This window comes from Taurulus bubalis, assembly GCF_910589615.1.
Source record: "Taurulus bubalis genome assembly, chromosome: 6".
NCBI lineage: Eukaryota > Metazoa > Chordata > Actinopteri > Perciformes > Cottidae > Taurulus > Taurulus bubalis.
In genome coordinates, this window is record NC_136594.1 from 27,030,180 (window position 1) to 27,051,938 (window position 21,759).

The following is a 21,759-nucleotide window of genomic DNA, read 5'->3' on the forward strand; positions in this document are numbered from 1 at the left end:
TAGCTAATTCACTAGTTAGCTGTATTCCAATGATCAGCATAAAAACCTACTAGCTAACGTAGACAAGGGTTGTATAGACAGTGAGTTATCACCGCCAACTCATCAGACACCGGCCCTACGCTTCACATGAATGCATTAGGTTCCCATCGGGCGTCGTGTCACTTTCATCATCAATCATTCAACTACTTCTGTGTTCACAGGAAACGTACAGTTTCCACTCGTTACACGCACAAAGTTTTCTTTCAACATGAACTTCCATTGTAGCTTTACTTGGTCTGAAGATAACCAGCACACGTTGGTTACACTGCACCTCTGTGCCCTTGAGATGCTGAGCTGTCAATCAAACATACTCACAGGCTTGGAGGAGTATTACTGTTATATTTGGTAGATTTTAGTTTCTCCCTTTATTCTTTGAAAAACACGTAACAGTAAACTTCCATTCATTTTGGCAACATTTCTTTACATAAAAACAAAAACTTTTGTCAATTGAGTCAATAAAAAGGGTGAAAGAGCCGCGGCGGTGAAGGCGCCAGACAGTAGACTGAGATCCGCAGCTGCATGATGTATGTTTAAGCAGAAGAAAGCGGCCCTGGTTGAAAGCACTCCTCACTATCATCACACTCTGACAAAAACAGCTTTTTCAACAGTGTTGTTTACTCTGTTTGGTGCAATGGCAGCCACTCAGAGGTTTAAATGAAGAATCATATTTAGCAGGCGAAAAAGTATCAGTTGAGGATTACAATGACAGAGAAAGATCCTGAAAGCAAAGCAGTATGGCTCCCTATTAAATAAGTTAGAATTAAAAGAGCTCAACTAAAGAGGACTATTCAGACCCAGAATCTATGGACAAAGACAACAATATCACCCACATTAGGAATGTTACAAAATGGAAAATGCTAATTCTCTTTTTATGGAGTAGATGCAAATGAAAAAGCATGAAAGAAAGAAGGGGGGGAAATAAATCTTGAATAATGTCTTTCCCCTCGCTCCCTGAATACTTTATTGACTCTGATGTCCCCATTGCATTTCTGAAAACGTTTAGCCGGGATTCAATTCAGCTAGAAATAATTAATAGCATAAATTTGCATCATTAGAGTGGATTAAGTCAAACAATGTTTGCATGTTGAAGGACTTAAGGGACCGTGGGGCTCTCTGAGAGGCCTTGTTCAGGTGGGCTGTGGGCTTCCCGTGGGAGTGGGGATTATTCTATGAGAGGCAAGGATGCAGACACATTATTTAAGTTTGTGTCTCGAAGATAAAAAGTGTTGGAGCACATGTGTTTATGTATGCCAGGTTTATGTGTAAAAGCGGCGATGAATAGAATGTGAATTACAGGCGGCATTGTAGTGCGTTGGAGTCGTCCCCTGAGCCTCTTCCACTCACAACCGTAGCAGCTCAAGTAACCTGCCTCTTTTCCTCAACAGAGCAGTTCTTCCCATTTCCCAGGCTTACTCTGCTGACTGCTGACACCCGCTCCAAAATCTACTTGGCTAGTTTATCCAGATGTTTCTGCCCATCCCTGCAAAGCATTCGAAATAAAGACACAGATTTTGCCCAAATTTGCAAAAGGCAGAACCGTTTTCAGCGTCGTCAGAGTCGAAAAGACGAAAACTACATACGCCCACTATTCCCACCCATGTACACACAGGGCGAGTCTTTCACCCAGGTCATGCTTCAGTCAGGAGAGAATTATTTGCAATATGATGCAGTCCCAAATAATAGCTTCCATCTACAATTACATTGAAATGTAAATCCACCTACGATATTTAGGCCGACACAAACACTATTCATTGTCTTAATGCTCGACGTGACTCACACATATTGACGTTATCTCTTACTGTCACTCACAGGAGGTTCCTAAACAGGCTTGAGAAACACTCAATTGATTCACCGATGTGACGTCCACAGTCCAGATTCCAGGCTTGACATCAACAACTGTGACACGAGTATTTCCTTTATTTACATGTTTTTATGCTACTTGTGAGTTTCAACACGTTCTCACTCCCGACTCGTCCAATGCAGCAGCCTGGTCCCTGACCTCTACGCTTCAGAGTAGGATTACGATGCTCTATGAATGCATACTTTTCTTTTCAAAATAAAAAGGTTTTCACAAGAAACAACTTAAGTGGAGGAAAATATCGTGGTTTGGGTAAAAATAGAGAACATTTGTTACGTAGTTAAGCAGGATTGTATGCTTCTGCTTGTAGTTCATTTCTCACACACCTGCCATTCAGTCCTCATGCCTGCTCACTCATAATTTCCTTGCTGTCATTGTTCGGAGCTGTCGATCACATTATCAGCTGTTCTGATCAGCTGGCCTCTTCTATCCAATAAGCACAAAGATACAATGACATCGTTATCCTGTCATCCTGCGGCCGTCTCTCTTTAAATAGGATTCTCTCTCTACTTTCAGTATGTTCATGCTGCCGTTACGCACCCCTCCACCTCCCCATCTTCACAGATCCATCAACTCATCCTTCTATCATCATCATCATCACCATCATCATCATCCACCACCAATGTCTGGACTCCGGGGCAGACGGCCCTCCATTACAAATCTAGAGTCCAACCACCAAAGACTCCAAAAAGACTTTATCATCAATTCAATTCAATTGAGTTCATTTTGTATAGCCCAGAATCACAAATTACAAATGTGTCCTGTCCCAGGACCTCACATCGGATCAGGAAAAACTCCCCCAAAAACAGAAGAAAACCTTTCATGGGGAAAAAGGAGGAAACCTTCGGGAGAGCAACAGAGGATGATCCCTCTCCCGGCACATATCATCTGTTAATAATGACCAATTATCTTTTCTTCATCTGACTTGTCTCTCCCGATTAAACTAACATAGAGCGTCATAATTTGACGCATAGGGCCACTGATCAAACGTTGTATTTGGAGAGTTGGGAGTGACAACAGGAAGCCCTTTAGGCGTGTTACCAATAAACCATTGTTGAGGAACAAAAGACCAAATGTCCTTCTGGAGTGGTGAGTAGATCAATGGTGTCATGTCAGGTGATTGAATGGCTTCGGGATGTTATCTGTTCACAGACATGAACAGATGCCCACTTGAACCCATGTCCTGCCAAGATAAAAGCCCAAACAGAAGCGTCCTGGAAGACTTTATAACTTCTTCAGGGAGCAAGTGCAGGCAACATCATTACCTCAACGGAAAATGACTCAGTCAACTTAAGTCAGTCCTCACCATTAGTCAAGCGGAAGAGTAATTGAGCTCATCCCCATTACATAAAAGACCACAATATGGCACGGGGGTGTTATTGGGTGCAGGAGGGGAGAGAAGTGATGAAGAGCTCACTGAAATGAGATTGGATTTAAACAAGTGCGGCTGCTGTCCTGGGGGCCTTACATGGATGCTCTTTGAGCGGATAGGTGGAGGCTCCATAATGATGAGACACTTAGTTTCCCTACTGTTCAGATTTATGGGCTCCCAGGCCTGTTACGATCATTAGGGGGATTGTGAAAGAAAAAGGGAAATGGGGTCGAGACTATATGGGCAAGGGAGGAGGTGGAAATTACATTGAGCTTTTTTTTTCTGGTAACACAGCACTTTTGAACCATAAATCTTTGATCCTCTCCTCCCTATTTGTGCAATGGCATTTTATAATGGAAGTCTCCCTCCCTCTAATTTCACACTCCAATTAGTACATTACTGATGTCATAATACACACGCCCTGGGGTGCTGATAAACAAACAGGTCACACCCCGAGGGGACCTGGTGAAGTAAAGGGAGAAATAGATTTGGCACAATGTCGACAGAAATGAGTGGCTTTTGTGTGACTTGTTTGATAATGTTTGAGGTTAGACAAACAACCCAAAATGAGCTGTGCAACATTGACAAAAGGAGGAAAAAAATGCCCCTCAAAACAACAATCACATTCATTTATTTTTTGGCATAATTGCAAAGTAAACCAGAGGGAACTTCAGTCAGTGAGATGGATCTGTGATAAAACAAACAGCACGATTTGACCACCACTGAAACTGAATAAACTGGTTGAATAACTCCTATTGCATAATTAACCTCAATCAACAGATACATTTTCTTGTGTGTTACCTGGATTTCCATTTCATTCCATTATCCAAACCGCTGATCCTATTTGTGGTCGTGGGGGGAGCTGACATTGGGCAATTTAGAGTCTCCACTTAAGCTGAGCTGCATGTCTTGGGACTGTGGGAGGAAGCGGGGGAACCCGGAGGAAACCCACGCTGCTACGGGGAGAACGTGCAAACTCCACACAGACGGACTGCACAGGATTGGGAATCAAAACCCGGGCCCCTCTTGCTGTGAGGGGACAGTGTTAGCCACTACACCACCGTGCAGCCCCTGTGGTGGATTTACAACAGGAACAAATAAAACTGATACTGTTGCCCAGATGGCTCTTAAACCTGACATAGTTGAGATGAAGTGCACATATTTTAGCACTGCAGGGTAACAAACGCAATTGCAATATGCATCACTTGTTTTTTGGTCTTTGAGTTGTCCTGGTGTTGGGGAGGTCCCTTCCTGGAGCCAGCTCCTCAGACCTGGGACTCATCAGCCCCCGAGAACAGGAATAAGCAAACGGCTCAAGTGTTTTCCTCACCTCTGTCGATATGATAAAGGGCTTGATTCTCCGGATTGATTTTAACTCAGCGTGTCATATGAGGGTTGGCTCGGCTGCAGCGTCAGCGGGGGCTGGCGGCGAGGGGAAGACACAGCAGGCCAACAAACAAGCTGATAAACAAGCCAACAGACAGATGAACTGATATCTATTCAACTGTCGCAGCACCAGCAGAGGATGTCAGCGAAGCGCCCGTACCAGATAGAAATGAGTTATTTAATAAGAATGTGAGCACGATCCATCCATCTTCATTTGCACTCATGTATTGGTTCATCCCCGTCCCTCTGTTACACACACACACACACCACACACACCACACACACACATACCCACAAACAGTCCCTTTAACTTCGGCCTCTTCGCTCCATCTCCTGCACCTGACAGCAATGTTTACCTTCCGTGAGGAGCTAGAAGTGGACTGACAGGCCCACACAGCTCGAGGAGAGCAGCGGCCACGCAAGCAACAAAGAAAAGGTTACAACAGATGATGAAATATCAACGGCCACTCCTTCAGCCGGTGAATGCTAAACACCGTCAGACGACACAGGCTGGATACTAAGGGCTTCCCTGAGCTTTGGATGCAGGGAAGTGATCCCATGGTGGTGGAGCTCTAGAACATGCCAGCTGTATGATGCAGGTAAACTTGGTATTTCACCAATGTAAAAGGCAGCATGGCTGGATTCACCTGTCAGGCCCCAGGTTAGAGTCGGGTTGTGTGTGGCGCTTCATAGGGTCGGGGTCAGGTGGGAAGTTGACATTTCATTCTTGGAGAGCAGATGACAAAACAGCCTCAGCTCAAGACGCTTAAAGGTTAGGCCTTCTTCAGCCGGTGAATTCTAAACACTTTCAGAGGACACCGGGTGTTTACTCAGGCCAGACAGACGAGACCTGCATGCAATGAAGAAATCCCACTCTGGTATGCTACACCGCACGCTAGCTAACGGCCGTATCGTGAACGTTAGCAAACTGTCCGGGCAGCGTGGGTGGTTTCATTAGTTTGTGTTGAGATTAAGCTGTCAGTCTGCCTCATCACAACTCCCTCCGTAAACCTCGGCCTGAACTCTCCTGAACCAGTACACGTCTTGTCAGTTCACGCCATTTACGTTTGCAAAGACCAAATGGGTTGCAGTTTGGTGGGAGGCAGAAGTGGTATCTTATATTTTTTTGTGAATTTGGGATGCACAGAGCTTCAGAGAGCCGGGGGGAGAGCAGGCAGGTTTCTGTGACGAGCACCGGAACAAAAACCCTGACACATCACCGACGGTATGATGATCACATCCAAAAACACAAGATTCACTCTCAGTGCGACCTGTGACAGGAGAAATACTTTTAAAATACTAACATTTAAAAATACAAGAACACGGAAAAAATAACACACGGGACCGGCCTACGGGGCCGCAGCCCCACCTAGTGGAAGAGTCCCGTCACGCTGCTGAAGAAATCAACACAATACAGACGGGCTCCAGTCCAAGACGTGGGTGCATTTTTGATAAATCTCTCAAAGTTTTTTGAAATTTTCCAGTGTCATGGAAAAAGACGGTAAATGCGTTCGTAAATTGAGTAGGTGATCCTTCAGTGCGTATACACCGAACATGACCGAACATGGCAATTATTGGACATCGACCTGAGATAGTTTCGTCAGTACACTCTGACTTTAATACAGTAACACTATTAGTTACTCTGTGTACTTCTAGTGGCTGTGTTTCCAGAGAAAATAAGCAAGTAATGACATTTCCAAAAGTGAAACCAGGGAGCATGGGTCTCGCTTGATAATCCAGCCTCGCAAGGCAGCGGAATGCAGGTATTACATTTTAATTTAATTTTAATTAAATTTCACAAAAACAGCGTTTGGTAACAACAGCACTTGGTTTCCATGCAATCAATGTGTTAGAAGTATAATCTCAAGTGAAGGCCACCGAGTAGCAGGAACGTTTCTTCTCATTGCTGTTGCTGCTTCCCGTTCGGCTTGGCAGCACACCTCCATCTGCTGTTTTGACAACGGAGTGACAACACATATCTGCTATTCCATCAGAACAAGTTACTCCATCTGTTCTGCCTGCCTCTGCTTGCCATGTGGCCGACATTGCTCCACTGTATCCATAATTTCCCTTTGATTTCAGAGCCCCCTTCCCTGTTTCATCACGCGAGATGCAACAAAACCACAATCAGGCACTTCTTGATGAATCAAGCCATGCCTGACCCGCTGTCATCGCAGGCTCTCTCACATCTTAACACATAGATGCTCCTTCCTCGCCACGTCTGCTGCTTCCCGATGCTCACCGTGGTGCTCTTTTGTTTGGCTTCACGCTCTGTCTGTGCATATGCATTTTTATCAAATTGGTTTTGACCCTGACTAATCTGCCGGTGCTTTTTTGTCCTTTGTCATACTAAGTACACTTCTTCCACCGTCCAGAATTAACCTGCCAGAGACAGCTCCCCCTATGATCATTGAGTCATGATCTATTGTATTATTACTGTTTGACTCTGAGCCATCCATCACCTGTCTAATGACATTAATCTTCCCGTCTGTAGCAGGCCGGGGAGAACATTGGCTGAATCCCGTATGTGTGGAATTTCACACTCGGTAAAATAGCAGCTAGCCGCAGCCTCTGAGACAGCGGCTCTCTGCTCCGACGGCCTGGGCCTTAATGGATTGTTGGAAATACAAACACACAAATGCAATGTTTGCTTTGACCAACGGGTTTGTTGCGTAATGCAATTACAGCGCCCCGTGAACACGCATTAAAGGTCCGTGCGGAGGACTCTTCATGAGGCGAGAGCTGAACTATGACAGACCCTGTCCTCGTTCAACGCAATACTTGCTTGTGTAAATATAGACTTGTGTTTCTTGAAAGTGCACGTTTCTTTATTCGCTGCTTGGGGTTCAAAAGAAATGTGTATGTGGGAGGGGGGGGTGTCAATGTGTCAGTGCTCAGCCTGCGTGTCTGCAGGCCGGTTGGACTGCAGCGTGCAGGAAACGCACCTTCTGGTCTGCGTGCTCTGAGGTGAGGAGGTCACAACAGGTGCCTGACAGACACATCTTTAGAACACGAGTGCAAAACCCAAATATATTTGCACCACATGTATTTGTGGCTGAGCTGAAACCAAATCATTTAAAATGCATTGCATATGATATGACAGGGGAGGAAGCTGAACGTAGTTTTACACCGTGTAACCATCATCGTCACTGAAAGTACTCAGTTGTGAAATCAGTTGTGTAATGTCTTCTGTGGCTTGGTTTAGGCTGAGAATAGAACCCTGATGGAGAGACACCTGCTGCCTGCTTTCAGGGAATGCAATGTCAGTCATCCGGTCAGGAAAGGAAACGATTAAATTAATTGCCACGAAAGTATCTGTTCGGTTTGTCATGAAAACGTCTCAAACTATTTGATTTGCTGCAGTGGAATTTGGAATTGTTTGTCTAATTGTTTTTATTTATCTCAACGCCTACAATATAGATTCCCACAAAATGCATGGTTCCCAGTAGTGGTGCAGCGGCGTGTACATGAACCGTGGATCAAGTATGCAGTTTAATCATCGTAGTGTGAACTAAAGCTTTTACCACCAATCATTATCGATCCATATTCGGTCAAAAATATGCCAACAAGAGACCAGCATTGATGCTTTCTAGTTGATCCCTGATCATGTTACACTGTGAACAACACGTGTGTGTTGAGGAGGAGGAGAGCTAGCACCGCTAACAGCACTGGTGCTAACAGCAAACGTACAAAGGTTACCTTTAGTTACTTGTGAGGTCAAATGTAATCATTTAAAATGTAGCTTTTGAGGAGAAACTTCACTAAATACAGTTATTTGAGGATGTTTTCACAGCAATAAAAAGCCCTTCAAGCAGCTTATAATTGTCTTATGTTATCATTGAAACTCCTACTGTCAAGATTATTTTTTTATCAATAAAAATACAATATTTCATTTCCTAATCATGTGAACTGTGTGTGTATGCAGGTACATCAAATGTAAATCATGTCGTATTGTCACACTGGAACACAGAAATTAAAACTTTGCATTCAACCAATTCTATAATTAGGAGTAGGGGTCTGGTGTAGGGACTTGAACCGGTGACCCTGCGGTTCCAATGCCAAGTCCCCACGAGAGGAAAAACTGCCACGATAGATTAAATATAACAGAGAAACATGACAACATTTTGCATTTTTTGTGGTTTACGCTGACTTCAAAGAGGTTGAAATCTTTCGGGGCTAAAAATAAAATTCTAGAGCCTTGTAGACCAGATGCTATAACTAAATCACAACATGATCCAATAATGAGGTGCACCTGTGCATTAATTTCCCTTCAGGAGGAATTGTAAAAACTTTTGTGAAACTAAAATGTTCCACCATCGGGTCGAGACATTATTTCGTCCTTAATTACATTCCTGCAAAATATAATAGGATCGCTGTACTTGTGTTGAGTGCAAATAGCATACAAACATGCTAAACTAAGATTGTGAATATAAATATATATATATATATATATTATATTTGTATTGTATAGTATATGTTGAGTATTTTTCATACTTAATATTTGTATGTCTCCTATGTAACTTTGCTTGCTGCTGCCACAAACAAATTCCCCCTGGGGATGAATAAAGTATCTATCTATCTATCTATCTATCTATCTATCTATGAAAAAAAACTGCTGCACCAATCATGACCACTCTTCTTTTAATCTGCTATGAACGCACAATACAAACTCACTGAAGAACCCTTTGACATCTACACAAGAAACATAGGGGGTCACAACGTTGATAATATTAAAATAATAGCTGGAGATATTCCATTATGTCATAGGTCAGAATTTATATTTACAGAACTAGCTGATTGCAAATATGGTTTGATTACCGTGTGCAGCAGTAGCCCGTTGTCTCTGATGCAATTATTGGCTGAGTTACAGTAATTACTACACAATCCATTAGAGTCACGGCCTTGTCTCTCCAGTTTGCTGAGGCGCTGTGGTAATATGCATTCTTTTACAAATCCCCCAGGTTGACATGAAGGAGAATATCTATCTGATTTCTTCCTGTTTGGGTACATGTATTGCTCGGCATTATCCCTCAAATGTTACTAAATATCTGCCAACGCACCATCAGAAATATTGTGGCGTTCATGGCAGCTACAGGGCAAGCAAGTGTCTCGTCAATAAGCGAAGAGTTTAGAAAAGACAGCCTGTTCTATTGTCACGGAGAAAAGATGCCCAAACACCCAGTCTGCTGGTGGCTCAAATGGTTCACAGGGAATACAATAAGACAGTTCCTATTTATTCTATGTGTGGCGCCGCTTGCCTCTCCTTCTGCGGCATCCTGTTTACATAACTCACTCACTTGGCAGCACCAACGTTGGCCTTCTTATTCTCAGAAGCTGACTTGGGACTGCATCAATGAGTAATTGTCTCCACAAACGCCTCACAGTCACGAGATAAGAGCCTGGAAAGGTCACCGAGAGTTGTAAATCTAAGGAAAAAAAACTCCATTTACTCAAGGAGGGGACTGCACTGAATGTTAATTTAAAAATAAAAATAAAGTCATAAAAGAGAATCAAGAAGTGCAACAAATAATTCACTGCGGTCGATTTGTCCTGAAATGCATTCTGATGTCTCACTAAACAGTTTCACCCCTGTCTCAAAGTTAAGTCCTCTGGGCCACACTAAACCACGGCTAAGCACCAACTTACAGCTGATTAAATTCAGAGTGACCCAGTCTAAAAACTATTAGGTGGTTACAAGCTGAAAATGAGCATATTAAAGCTCCTCGCTGCTGGCTCAACAGCCGGGATGAAGCGGCGAGGCCTGCGAGGGGAAATCAGGCTGAATTAAGCAACCGATAATATCTGTGTAAACCTCTTTTTTACTAACTAGATGTCGAACATCTTCTTTATTTGCAACAACAGCCCCGGGAGGTGGTTGCAGGATGTGGATAACACGTTCATGAATGGAATGTAAACGGGTCTCGTGGAGGTGGTGATGATGCCTGGGCCTTTAGCTTTTCAGAGGCCAAGGTGTCCTGAGCGAGGACGCAAATTCTAACCGCATTAGTCACGTCCTCATGATACCTGTAATCTTCATCGCACGCTCTTACCGAGACTACCTTGGTAATGTGGAGTTGCCGGAACCAAACCTCAGCCACCTCCTTGAAGTTGTTCTCTGCCGCTTGATGCATAGCCCACCTTCATGACTCAGGTGTATTTAATCAGTGAGATCAATAGCTGCTACCGTCACTGATCTTGCGAGTCTATTTCATGGGCGACTATGGCACACCTTAAATTTTGTATAATTTCCATAGATGATGTCAGCTGCTAAGGGCTGGTTTTAATTAGCATTAGGAACGACTGTTTTGGATTAAAATAACAGCAGCGACTGATGAGTAGTTTTCACTCCTCGCAATCCATCAGAATAATTTTATGTTTTGCCCGGAACCTTGGCTGAAGGCAGACAGCACCTCTCTTTCAACTACTCCTACCCAGACTTCACAGAGATTTGAACTTTTTGAACCTGGCTGCCTTGTTCATCTTAATAGTTCCTCTTGCAGTCTAAAATAGCAGCAAAGCAGAAAGTTCATGCTGAGTTTTAAAGCCAGAGCAAAGTAGTGGAGCTCAAAGTAAAGTTCAGTTCCTTGTGACTATTTTCTTTTTTGATTGCTCTCTGTGACTGAATATGAGGGCAAATAAGACAGATGTGAGACTTCAGAGGAGGAAAGCAGCTGCTACCCAATTAGCTCAGAGTCATAACATTCACTAAATATAATACATTTAATTAAAAAGATGAAAATAAATTGGATAAGCTTTATGTGGTTAGCACAATCTGCGGGTTAATGTATTTTTGCATTTTTATGTGAATCTACAAATAGATTTGTATTATATCCGCAAGGAAATTATGTATTGTTGTGTGTGTGTGTGTGTGTGTGTGTGTGTGTGTGTGTGTGTGTGTGTGTGTGTGTGTGCGTGCATCTCTGTGTCTGTCTGTCTTTCTGTCCACAGCTAATCTTGTGTACTACTGAGCCCATTAGCCTGATATTTTTTATGCTCATGAATTTGTTGTCGAGCAAATGACAAACTGAACTGAGCGCTGAATACGATATATATATATATATATATATATATATATATAAAGAGAGAGAGAGAGAGAGAGAGAGAGAGAGAGAGAGAGAGAGAGAGAGAGAGAGTGCTAGTTAGCTGGTTTGGCTAACAGCTAACGGGCCTAATGCAGCTAACAGAGCTAACAGCTAATGGATCTAAACACACAGATTATGAGAGGAAGCATCGACATGGAGAGCTTCACAGTAAACTTCTGTTCCGCTGCACAGAGCCGATGCAGACAGCTGCATAGATTAGAATGAGAGTTTATCTGTGGTCTGCGAGTGAAAAACACATCTGATGCGCGTGAAGTCTAGACGGGGGGTTAGCCAACGTCACAGCAGTGGAGCAGAGATCTGCACTCTACCGAGTGCACTTCCTCGTCCACACCTATTGTCGGAATGCATTTTAGATGCTGTAAATTCACTCTGCCAAGAAGAAACCGGACATTTTGCTCCAACCCTGTTCACCAATCATCGGCCTCCTGCACCATGAACCGCCTGCAGGGTGATGACTGTGACTCTCAGGTCAGTCATTGACCGTAATGACAGACCTTTGCTGGGTACAATCTCAGAGCTCTGTGTGAAGGGGGTGTGCAGAGCGCCCTACTGTTTTACAAAACCCAGTGAAGGTGACACCTGGTCAGTAAGATGGAAGGCTGAGAATCACTTTAAGGCGCTGATGTGTTTGGATAATGTAGTACATAGCATTACATCTGAGGTAAAAGCAGTAACTCAACGACAGTGACAGCCAGCTCTCAAATAATAAGTGAGTCTCTGCTCTGTTCAGCCGGGGCCGGTCCAAAACAAAGCCAGGCTGATAAATACATTACTGTAATGGTGCATGATGCACTGCCTGCATGTCCACAGCATCATGTCCATCAAAACAACAACACAGCAGTGCCTTGTTAACCACTCTGAGGATTCGTGCTTCTCTCTTCAACAGAAATACTCTTTTCCCTCATGCTTCCTGCAAATGTTTCACAATTAATGAAGCACATTTCTAAATAATAATAATTTTTCAGGAAAGTTCCTTTTTACGAACCATGTAATGTGCATTGGTTGGGGCTGAAGACTAAGTGTTATTTCTGGGGGTAGTGTATAGCATGCCGCATATGAATATATGTGAATGCATACAAATGTCACAAATGAAATGACAAAAATGACACAAATGACTATATGAACATCTGTTTATTGAACTTTAACAAAATTGCAAAGTGCAAATGTAAAAGAAATCTTTTTTGTGGCATTTAGTCCAGTGCTTCTTTAATGTGTCTTGTCCATATATTGAAGCAATAATGATAACAAATAAAACATTCTAAATAATAAATACTTTATATAGCCACATATTAAAATAAGAAAATGAAGACACTTTTCAGTCCTCCTCATATATTAAAGCAATAATGATAACAAATACAATATTCTAAATAATAAATTCTTAATATGGCCACATGTTAAGAATATGTTTTATTTTATTAAGAATAAAATAAAATATTTTATTAAGAATTAAGAATGTAAGTGCCTGCTCTGCATGTCATGCACTCAGCTTCCAAAGCATCACGGCCGAGGCGAAAACATGGGTATTGTTTTTTTTAGTTTGTCCGTGAACTTACATTTAGGTTTCGGCATGGCTGCAGATGTCATGTGCTGTTGTAAACAATGCAACTAGTGGAGGTGGCAAGGTGCTCAGTGTTGCCAGATTGGAAATGGCCAAGTATCGTACCTGAGGCTCAAAATGGTCGTATTTGGAGGATAATTATCGTGCATCTGGCAACACTGAGATCGGTCGACCAATGACAGTTATAAAGAGGACGTCTGGTCACCCTATTTGTAGCCCGCTGCTCGAGAAACCAGGCTGCTAGCATAACAAACCTGAATGTCCATCTGAACGGTTGGCGGTTGAGTTGTACTTTGGGTAATGTAGGCGCCAGGTTTTGACCGGGGAGAAGAACGCGTGAAATGAAAACGAGAATGTCTCTAGTTCTGCTGCACAATTGTTTTGGGTGTTTTTTAGAAGGGAAATGCTAAATTAGCCTGGTCTGGCTTCAGGCCTTATTGAATATGGACTGTGGACAACACAAAGGTAAAGGCGACTCAAAGTAAATCACATGCTACGACGCGATCTCACCTTCTGGTCGTGACTGTAGGCCAAGGCCCAATCCTCTTCCGTGTGGTGGAACAAGAGGCTCAGGACGTAGAAAGTGAGGCGGTACTTCTGGTAACTGGCTCCCTCATCGGAGCTGATGAGCAAGCTGCTCTCAAACTCTGGATCCGTCAACACCATGATCTGAGAAGACAGAGGGAGGAGAAGGCATGCAAAAGAGGAGGTATGGGTTTTTGAAGGCGGGAGAGGCCAGGGTGGAAGGGCGAGTTTGAGTAAAGAGGTGGAAAGATGGGGAGATGAGAAGGTAGAGGAGAGATGTTAGAGGCAGGAGCAGACTCAGCAGAAAAGGCCTGTTTTTTGGCACTCGTCAGGCTTATTCTTGGCAAACAACCATCCATATATCCAACTTCATTGCATGAGCCTGACTCGTGTTGCCGTTGCCATGGCTCTCTGGCTCAAGGGGAGGGATTCATCATCTTTCCAAAATAAGATCAAGGGTGTTCACAGCAACAACAGGTGAAATATTGTGTTTTCCAGAAGTGACCAAAAAGAACACAGGTGGGTTGAAAGCCATGAAATAAACAGCCCTTCTATATGACAGGAGTATACAAACAAGATCAAGCAGCCATGCATGAATCCACCTTTACACAGCATGCTATTTCCTTTATCAGCTAGTTCTCTAGGATGTCATTTCTTACCATTTCTCCTTCCAATAAAATTCTAATTTCAAATTTAACAGCACCACAGTCGTAGAAGCCCTAATTTCATGGTTGGAATAATTCTGCCAGAGCTATCACAGTCATTACAGAATTCAATAACTACAGGAATTCCACAATGCATATTTCCTTCAGCTAATGACATTTAGAGTCTTTGTGGAAGCAGATAAAATGGTCTCAGCAACTCCTCCTTGACTAAAGAGGAGGTGTGTGAATAGGTGTGTAATATATTTTAAGAGCGCTGTATTCTTTTGAATCAGACACGTGCCATTGAATCCATGCATTTATTTTCAAGGTATGATATAAAAAAAAAATCCATTGTCATCACATTTCACTTCATATTTTGCAATGTTGTAGGCTGAAAGGTTGAAATAGCAATTTAGCACATAAATCAGCAGAAGTGTTCATTAAAACTGAATAAGAACAAAAGGATGCATAATGCACACACAATGTCAGACAACAATTAAATAAAGAAGCTGAAATGTAAAAACACTGCAGTGCCTTGCGTAGACTCACGGATCACTTGCAAAGTGTTTGCTGGAAAATGCACACACAATAGAAAAATAACTTATCTTAAGATATGAAGACACCTTGAGCAAAGAGTTGCTTATATACACATCTAGCAGACACAAAGCAACATTGTTATTCAATTTTAGTCAAAACTAGTGTTGGGGTTTCTTGTGCCATGATGAAGTCCAATATTCAATATTCACACAGTTGTTGACTCTGTTTGGGCCTCCACCAACTGCAGAGGAACATATCCATCACTTTAGCTGCTATCTATTCAACTTTCTTTGCATAGTTAGCTCGTGGCTGACTTTATTCTTCTGCAGTCGGGTGTTGGGAAGGTAGTGAGTGGGTTTATCATTCTGGCTGAAAACAAGGAGACAAGGTGAATGAGAGTTGAGTTTGTGAGCCAGGAAACCGTAGAGCAATGAGGAAGTGCAGACTCGGGTAATAATCCTCTCTGGGTTTGTCTTAAACTCCTTCACTTAACACTAAATCATTTGTTCCATTATCAATATGAAAATATGGACCGCTGCAGCTTTAAGTGTTTATCTCCACAAGGACTGTGAATGGCCGGGTTTTCTCTCGTCAAATCAATTTAAATTGCAAAAACAGCAGCACATTTGTCACTGACAGACATGCTAGCCCTTTTCCCAGAGCTTTAACGAGAGTCCCTCCCTGGTGGTGATTTAGATAAATAGTTTTTCATTAAGCACCAATAAACAGGCAGCACATTCTCGACCTGTATTTCTCATTGGCCCGCCCTCGCCTATCTCGCCATTCTTTACCTGTCACTGAGCAATGCCAAGCCCTCCTGATATCTGCTGTGTCTTTGGAGCTTGTCAGAGGTATTTAAGCATTTCTATCCTATACTACTGTCGTAAGCAGCAGAGTCTATTGTGAAGGAGAGAATACATTTCGCATGGCCCCTTTTTTGGAGTCAAAAGTCAGGAGTGTCGGTGTAATAGAAGAGTAGAAACACCTTGAAGAGGTGTGTGCACATAATGTACATTTCATATTAAAATCTACCCTTTCCCCTCAAGAGTGTTATCCCGCCTCTCTGCACTCACTCTGTAACCATATCTTTCAACTGCAGCGCTTTCAGCTCATCCTTCCACAAGCCTCGATTCAGGCTCACAGTTTGCTCGTTTAATACTGGGATTGAGGCCGAGAAAGAATTGTCACATTCACTTCACTGATTTACCACCACGTAGGTGTGAAAACAGCCACATTATTTCCAAAGCTTAGGCACGTTTAAACAAGAAAATCACTTTTCTGTCTGTCGCCTCTGCGATCAGATAGAACCCACAGCCGAATCAAAGGCGATACGAAGGCTGGCCAACTTCTACTCAAACAATCACCCTCGGAAAAATAATTACTCACTTTCAAAAATCACAGTGCCCGATAGCATTAGCAGGGGGTGAGTAAGATTTCCCTCACAGCGAGCACTCAGCCTTGGCGAGGAGGCGGGCGAGTGAGGAGGGTAACAATACGCACTCGACGGAGATTTGGAGGGGTGGCCATTGTGTTTTATCAGCCGGACGGTGAGCCGGGCATAAGCTGGAGCACAGAGATAGAAGCCGCTGGTTGTCGGATCAGGAGGTGAATGGATGTATGGATCAGAGACGGAAGGAAAGAGACATCCGGCAGTACATGAATCACGTCACGCCAGATCAATCGAGCTTAGTCTCACTCTGACGGGAGGCTTGGACAGAGAGTGGTCGCCGCAATATGCTCATTAACCACGGATCAAGACTTAATCACCCACATCTCGCTCTCATGTTTCCACTGTCTCGCCTCCTCCATGGCATTTTAAATGTGCATGTCTTTATATTTAAATGAACCCGATCTAGCAGCCGTTCTGACAAGCTGTTCAAGGACTGAGTGCACACGTCGGCATATTGTAAAAGATGAGGCGTCATTTTTCAGAGGCCTGGCACTAAATGTCATTACTATCATTCAAATCTATTATGTAACATTGTAAAGGTCATGGCGTCCATCCACTTTTTTTTTTTCCCGGACAATGTAAGAGACGAAATCCTTCACGCGCCTCCAGAATCATCGCAGTGGACATGTAGCGATTCCTTTGTTGTGGTGGAGAGGAATATCTCAAAGAGCAGCAGATGATTATCTCTTACTCTGAGTGATTAGGCAGCCAGGCTGCTCTTTATATCGGGTAGAACACAGCTAAAGAGGGACACTCAGATGCAAGGGGGCAACAAAGGAATGTAGCCAGCAGACGGGCAAACTTTCATCCGTCTACCGGATGGCAAATCGAAATAATTAGATCAGAGATAAGGTGCGGAGGGCAGTGGGCCCCGGCAGAGCCAGAGGTCAACCATTAGAGTAAAACATTCTCCTGAGATCGCTTGGCTCTGTCCTTTGATGACTCACTTGCACACAAACATGCAACACATGCTGCTTTGTTTCTTTTTTACTCTGATTAGTATAAAAATATCAAATATCTTGAGTATAATTCGGTGAAATTGATATCCGAACTATATTATCCCTCAGTGTTATTTACATTTAGGTTATTTACCTTTGGGTGTTAACAAAGTTGATCATTATATAATTATGTAACTGAAATAACAAAAGACAGATCCCTCACATGAGCAACAGAGGGAACCTTAGGGACTATATTGCTGCATTGCCCTTGATGTGGAACTACACTTCCTCCACACAAGACGGGCAGGAGTGAGTCATGAGGAGGAATCAGCGCTGGCTGTGATCTGTTCCTCGCCCTGACAAGGCTCAGCTCAACAGTCCTAGGATCCTATTAGCTCCGGCACCATGCAAACGTATTCAGGGTCAGGACCTTGGCTCGGCCTTGGACAAGTGAGGCTGGTGAACCGGAGCACGTCCTCGTCGAAGACGGGAGTCAAGCTTCATTTTCTGTCTGTTGATGCCACGCACATATTTATTTATTCAACATTTGCAGGGGGGCATGTAGGTCAACCTGGAGAAAATGATTCATTTCCAGGATAACATCTTTTTTTAAGTTTTGCAACACCTGTCAGAGCAGGTAAAGACTTAACCACACTATCCTGAGGTCCTATAGGTCTGCAAACTAGACACTACAAACTTCTAGCATATAAATATAAAGAAATATGTTTCTAAATGTCACCGTTTCTTGTAAAGTGCATATCAGGGGTGTGAATATAGACGGCGCAGGCAGTGTGTTTGCACTGGAGCCTGTGGGGTGTGGTTATGGGGGTGCGGCTAAAGAAAGCTCTCCCAATATATTGTTGGTAAAGTATATATATATATATATATATATATATATATATATATATATATATATATATATATATATATATATATATACGCACAATTGTGTGTGTGTATGTGCTTCATAACTAGTTACTAGGTTACTAGTTTACTAGGACTCTTCATGATATGGTGCATTAGGACTCCATATGAGAGGGTGGACTATGACTCCTCAGGATAGGGTGGACTATGACTCCTCATGAGAGGGTGCACTATGACTCCTTAGGATAGGGTGCACTATGACTCCTCAGGATAGGGTGCCCTAGGACTCCTCATGATAGGGTGCATTAGGACTCCTCATGAGAGGGTGGACTATGACTCCTCAGGATAGGGTGCACTATGACTCCTCAGGATAGGGTGCCCTAGGACTCCTCATGAAAAGGTCCATTAGCACTCGTCGTAACAGCCACACTACGACCTGTCAAGATAGTGTGTGTGCACTAGGACACACTATGATAGTGTGTAATAGGATCTGTCAAGGCAGTGTTTGAATTAACTTTGAATTTCCTGTTTGCATGTTTAACTTAAAGCAGGATAATGTAACTATGGCAACTGTGGCCATATGTGGCAGTTAAAGCAGCTGTCATCCAAATTAAAGGAAAGTGAATTTGGACTTACATTTGCAAGGCGGTCCACACCTCCAAATACATTGCATTGGATGTGTAAATAAGCAATAGAATTAGTTGAAGCTGTTTCAAAGATATTTCAATAAGACGACTTGACTTAGACTTCCTGGAATGGAAAAGAGGTTTCCTGTTCACGTCTTTGTTTTCTGTTTCATTTCTTAAAATAAATTAATAGTGCATGCTAAATTAAATTGGAACTGTAGCGCTTCCTCAAAAAAAGACATTTAGCCATTTAAAAGTACAGAGAGTACTTCATTGAGGGTCCATTTTATAATTTTTTTACTCAACTTTTCATTTTTAATTAAGAAATGTCTTCATTCAAAAGTTTATTTTTCTTCTTGTACTTGAAAAAAACAGCTCGTTCCTTCAGGCCTCCCTCCAAAGATGCTACATAAAAATTAACATGATGAAGGTAAACAAAAAACATGGCTACTGTTTATACTTTACAGCTGTCAAGAAAGCTTGAGGAAGCAATAATAAGCAATAATAAGCAATAAGTCCTGCTGCTGTACCAGATAGCTCATTTCTTCCTCTTTTTTTGTCAGAGCATTTGAGTCATTGATAAAAATGGGATTATAAGCCCTGCTTTATGTATCTGCTACTTGTTCTACGTGTATTGTAGGGACGATCCAAAAAGATATATATTTTTCTTTTAAATGTAAAAATCCATGTAAAACTAGGCTACTAATTAATTGCCAATTGGATAAGATCATCTTTATGTGCAAGCTGTTGTGATTGCCACTGGAATGCTATCATGAGCTGATATCATGGCTCACCCGGTGTGAAGAAAAAGATACTGACGTGGAAACAGACTCCTACGCTGCTTTCAGCACTGTGACCTCAACGGCCCACTATTGCACTTGTCCATCACATTGTTGCTCGGAGCAGCAGACCAGCGGAGCTCACCACGCGAGGGCCAATCAGATCCACCGCCTGATACGGGGTTGTGAATCACAGAGCGGGGATTCAGAACTGGCAGGACTCAATTCGGCCAATGTGGAAATTGGATATGAATTATTCTTACAGGAAAGTGAGGAAGGTCAGCCTATTGTTTCATTGAATTGAATAAACTAGAAGATTGAGGCAGATGGTAGAAAATGCAGCGCAAACCTCATCCTGATCAGTGAACTAAATTCTTAGAATGCTCGGGAAAAAATGAAATGAAGACTAATTGACAGAATTCTCGGGCAGATTAAAGACTTTGGCAGATGGCTGGCAGCTGGCGACGCTCATGCTTTTTTTTCTCTGGCTCTTTTTGTGGAGCCTGAAATTCTTCAATTCCACTTTTGGTGGTTTCTAAACACGTCCATATGCAGGAAGCAGGCGACGCCATAAATCAACTGGTTTAATCCTGTCCACGGATAAATAAGATGTGGGATGCAAAACCCATATTCCAGAAGGTGTTGGATTCCCTCTATATTCCATCTATGTTATATCTCTCATAGGACATTCAGCGTAGTGTAAATCCCCACGTCATACTCACCGCTCTCAGAAACACACTTTTCATTCACTGAATCTTCTAGTTAGATGATCTTTTCATTCCATATTAAGCTACTTTCAACATGTACACATCTAATTATTTACAACACAAAACTCAGGGATATCAATTTCCAAACCTGTCATCCTATAAAGTTACCGTTTCATACATCTAAACTGCATTTTTTTTTCTTTCTTTGGCATCACTGTCACAGTGTTAAACGTGCGATGAAACCAATGAAATTACTCGCTTATGTTTCAATAAAAACATCATGTTTGTGGTGTTATTTAAGTTCAAACGAGTCAACGTTGACTTTTGGTTTCACAAAGGACACGAACAGTTGATTGACAATGCAATTATGCTTTATGGGAATGTGACTTGTAGGAGACCAGACTGCAATTCCATATCAATCTGCCTGAAATAAATATAACCATAGGATAAAGTGGTGCAGCCATCTGAGGTTTGTAAAGTAGCTGAACATCTGATCTGAGAGAACACTGACACGTGGAAGTGGTCGTAGATAATCAGTAAAAGACAAAAGTATTTATGTGACAGAAAATAAAAAGTATGACATAACTGTTGTGGAAATGTGTATTATCCTGGATTCATCATGTTTTGAGTTTGCATCAAGAACATTCAAACACATCTTAAAAAAGAGACATATTATTAAAATATTATAAGGTATAAACAAGTGTTTGTTTTTTATAGGCCTGGTCCTGGTCCAGTATTTAAGAATGGACAGGATATGAGCATTTTGAACATGAAAACACAGCCTGCACATGGTCACACACTCTGCAGCTTCTCACCTTCCTCTTGTTGATGGGGCAGACGTACATGTAGCTCAGCACCGTCTTGGTTCCGACCCGGTCGTTCATCCTCTCGTACGTGGAGCCGTAGTCAGTGGACCTGAGTGGAGGACACAAAGGGAAACACTGTAGATGAACCGGAGCGTACGGAGAGTTTGCTGACTATCTGACGGGTAAACAAGCAGCAGAAAGATCACTGGCACATTGTGAGATTCATGTCAAATTGATATGGATTCAGCGGCGATGAAAAAGAATGTAATATCACACCGCGGGGTGAAACAACAAGCAGATGCAGGTGGAACGGGTCTGCTAGGCGCCGTTACTCTGAGTGTGAAACCATTGGCAACGGAACAAGAGGAGGTTAACCAATCATCGACAGCTGCCAAAACCAACCATTCACAAATATCCAGGGACCGTGAATAATTAATGCTCTCCCGATGACATATTTTATTTCATAGTAGTCGAGTGCAGAAACATGTGGATGTTCCTGAACTCATGGGCTTTAATAATTTAACAGTGGGAATGAGCCTGTTAGCCGGCCGAGTCCCTAGAAACTCC

General features: G+C 42.6%; 1 protein-coding gene across 1 annotated transcript in view; it reads right to left on the minus strand.

The window, feature by feature from the left end:
- Window positions 1–21,759, minus strand: part of sorcs3a (sortilin related VPS10 domain containing receptor 3a) — a gene marked incomplete at both ends in the record, with an annotated part of 213,984 nt that overhangs the window by 73,288 nt on the left and 118,937 nt on the right. The window contains 2 exons of the mRNA XM_079219624.1: window positions 13,827–13,985; window positions 21,202–21,301. Of these exons, the coding sequence (XP_079075750.1) occupies window positions 13,827–13,985; window positions 21,202–21,301 (259 nt within the window). The remainder of the gene's footprint in view (window positions 1–13,826; window positions 13,986–21,201; window positions 21,302–21,759) is intronic.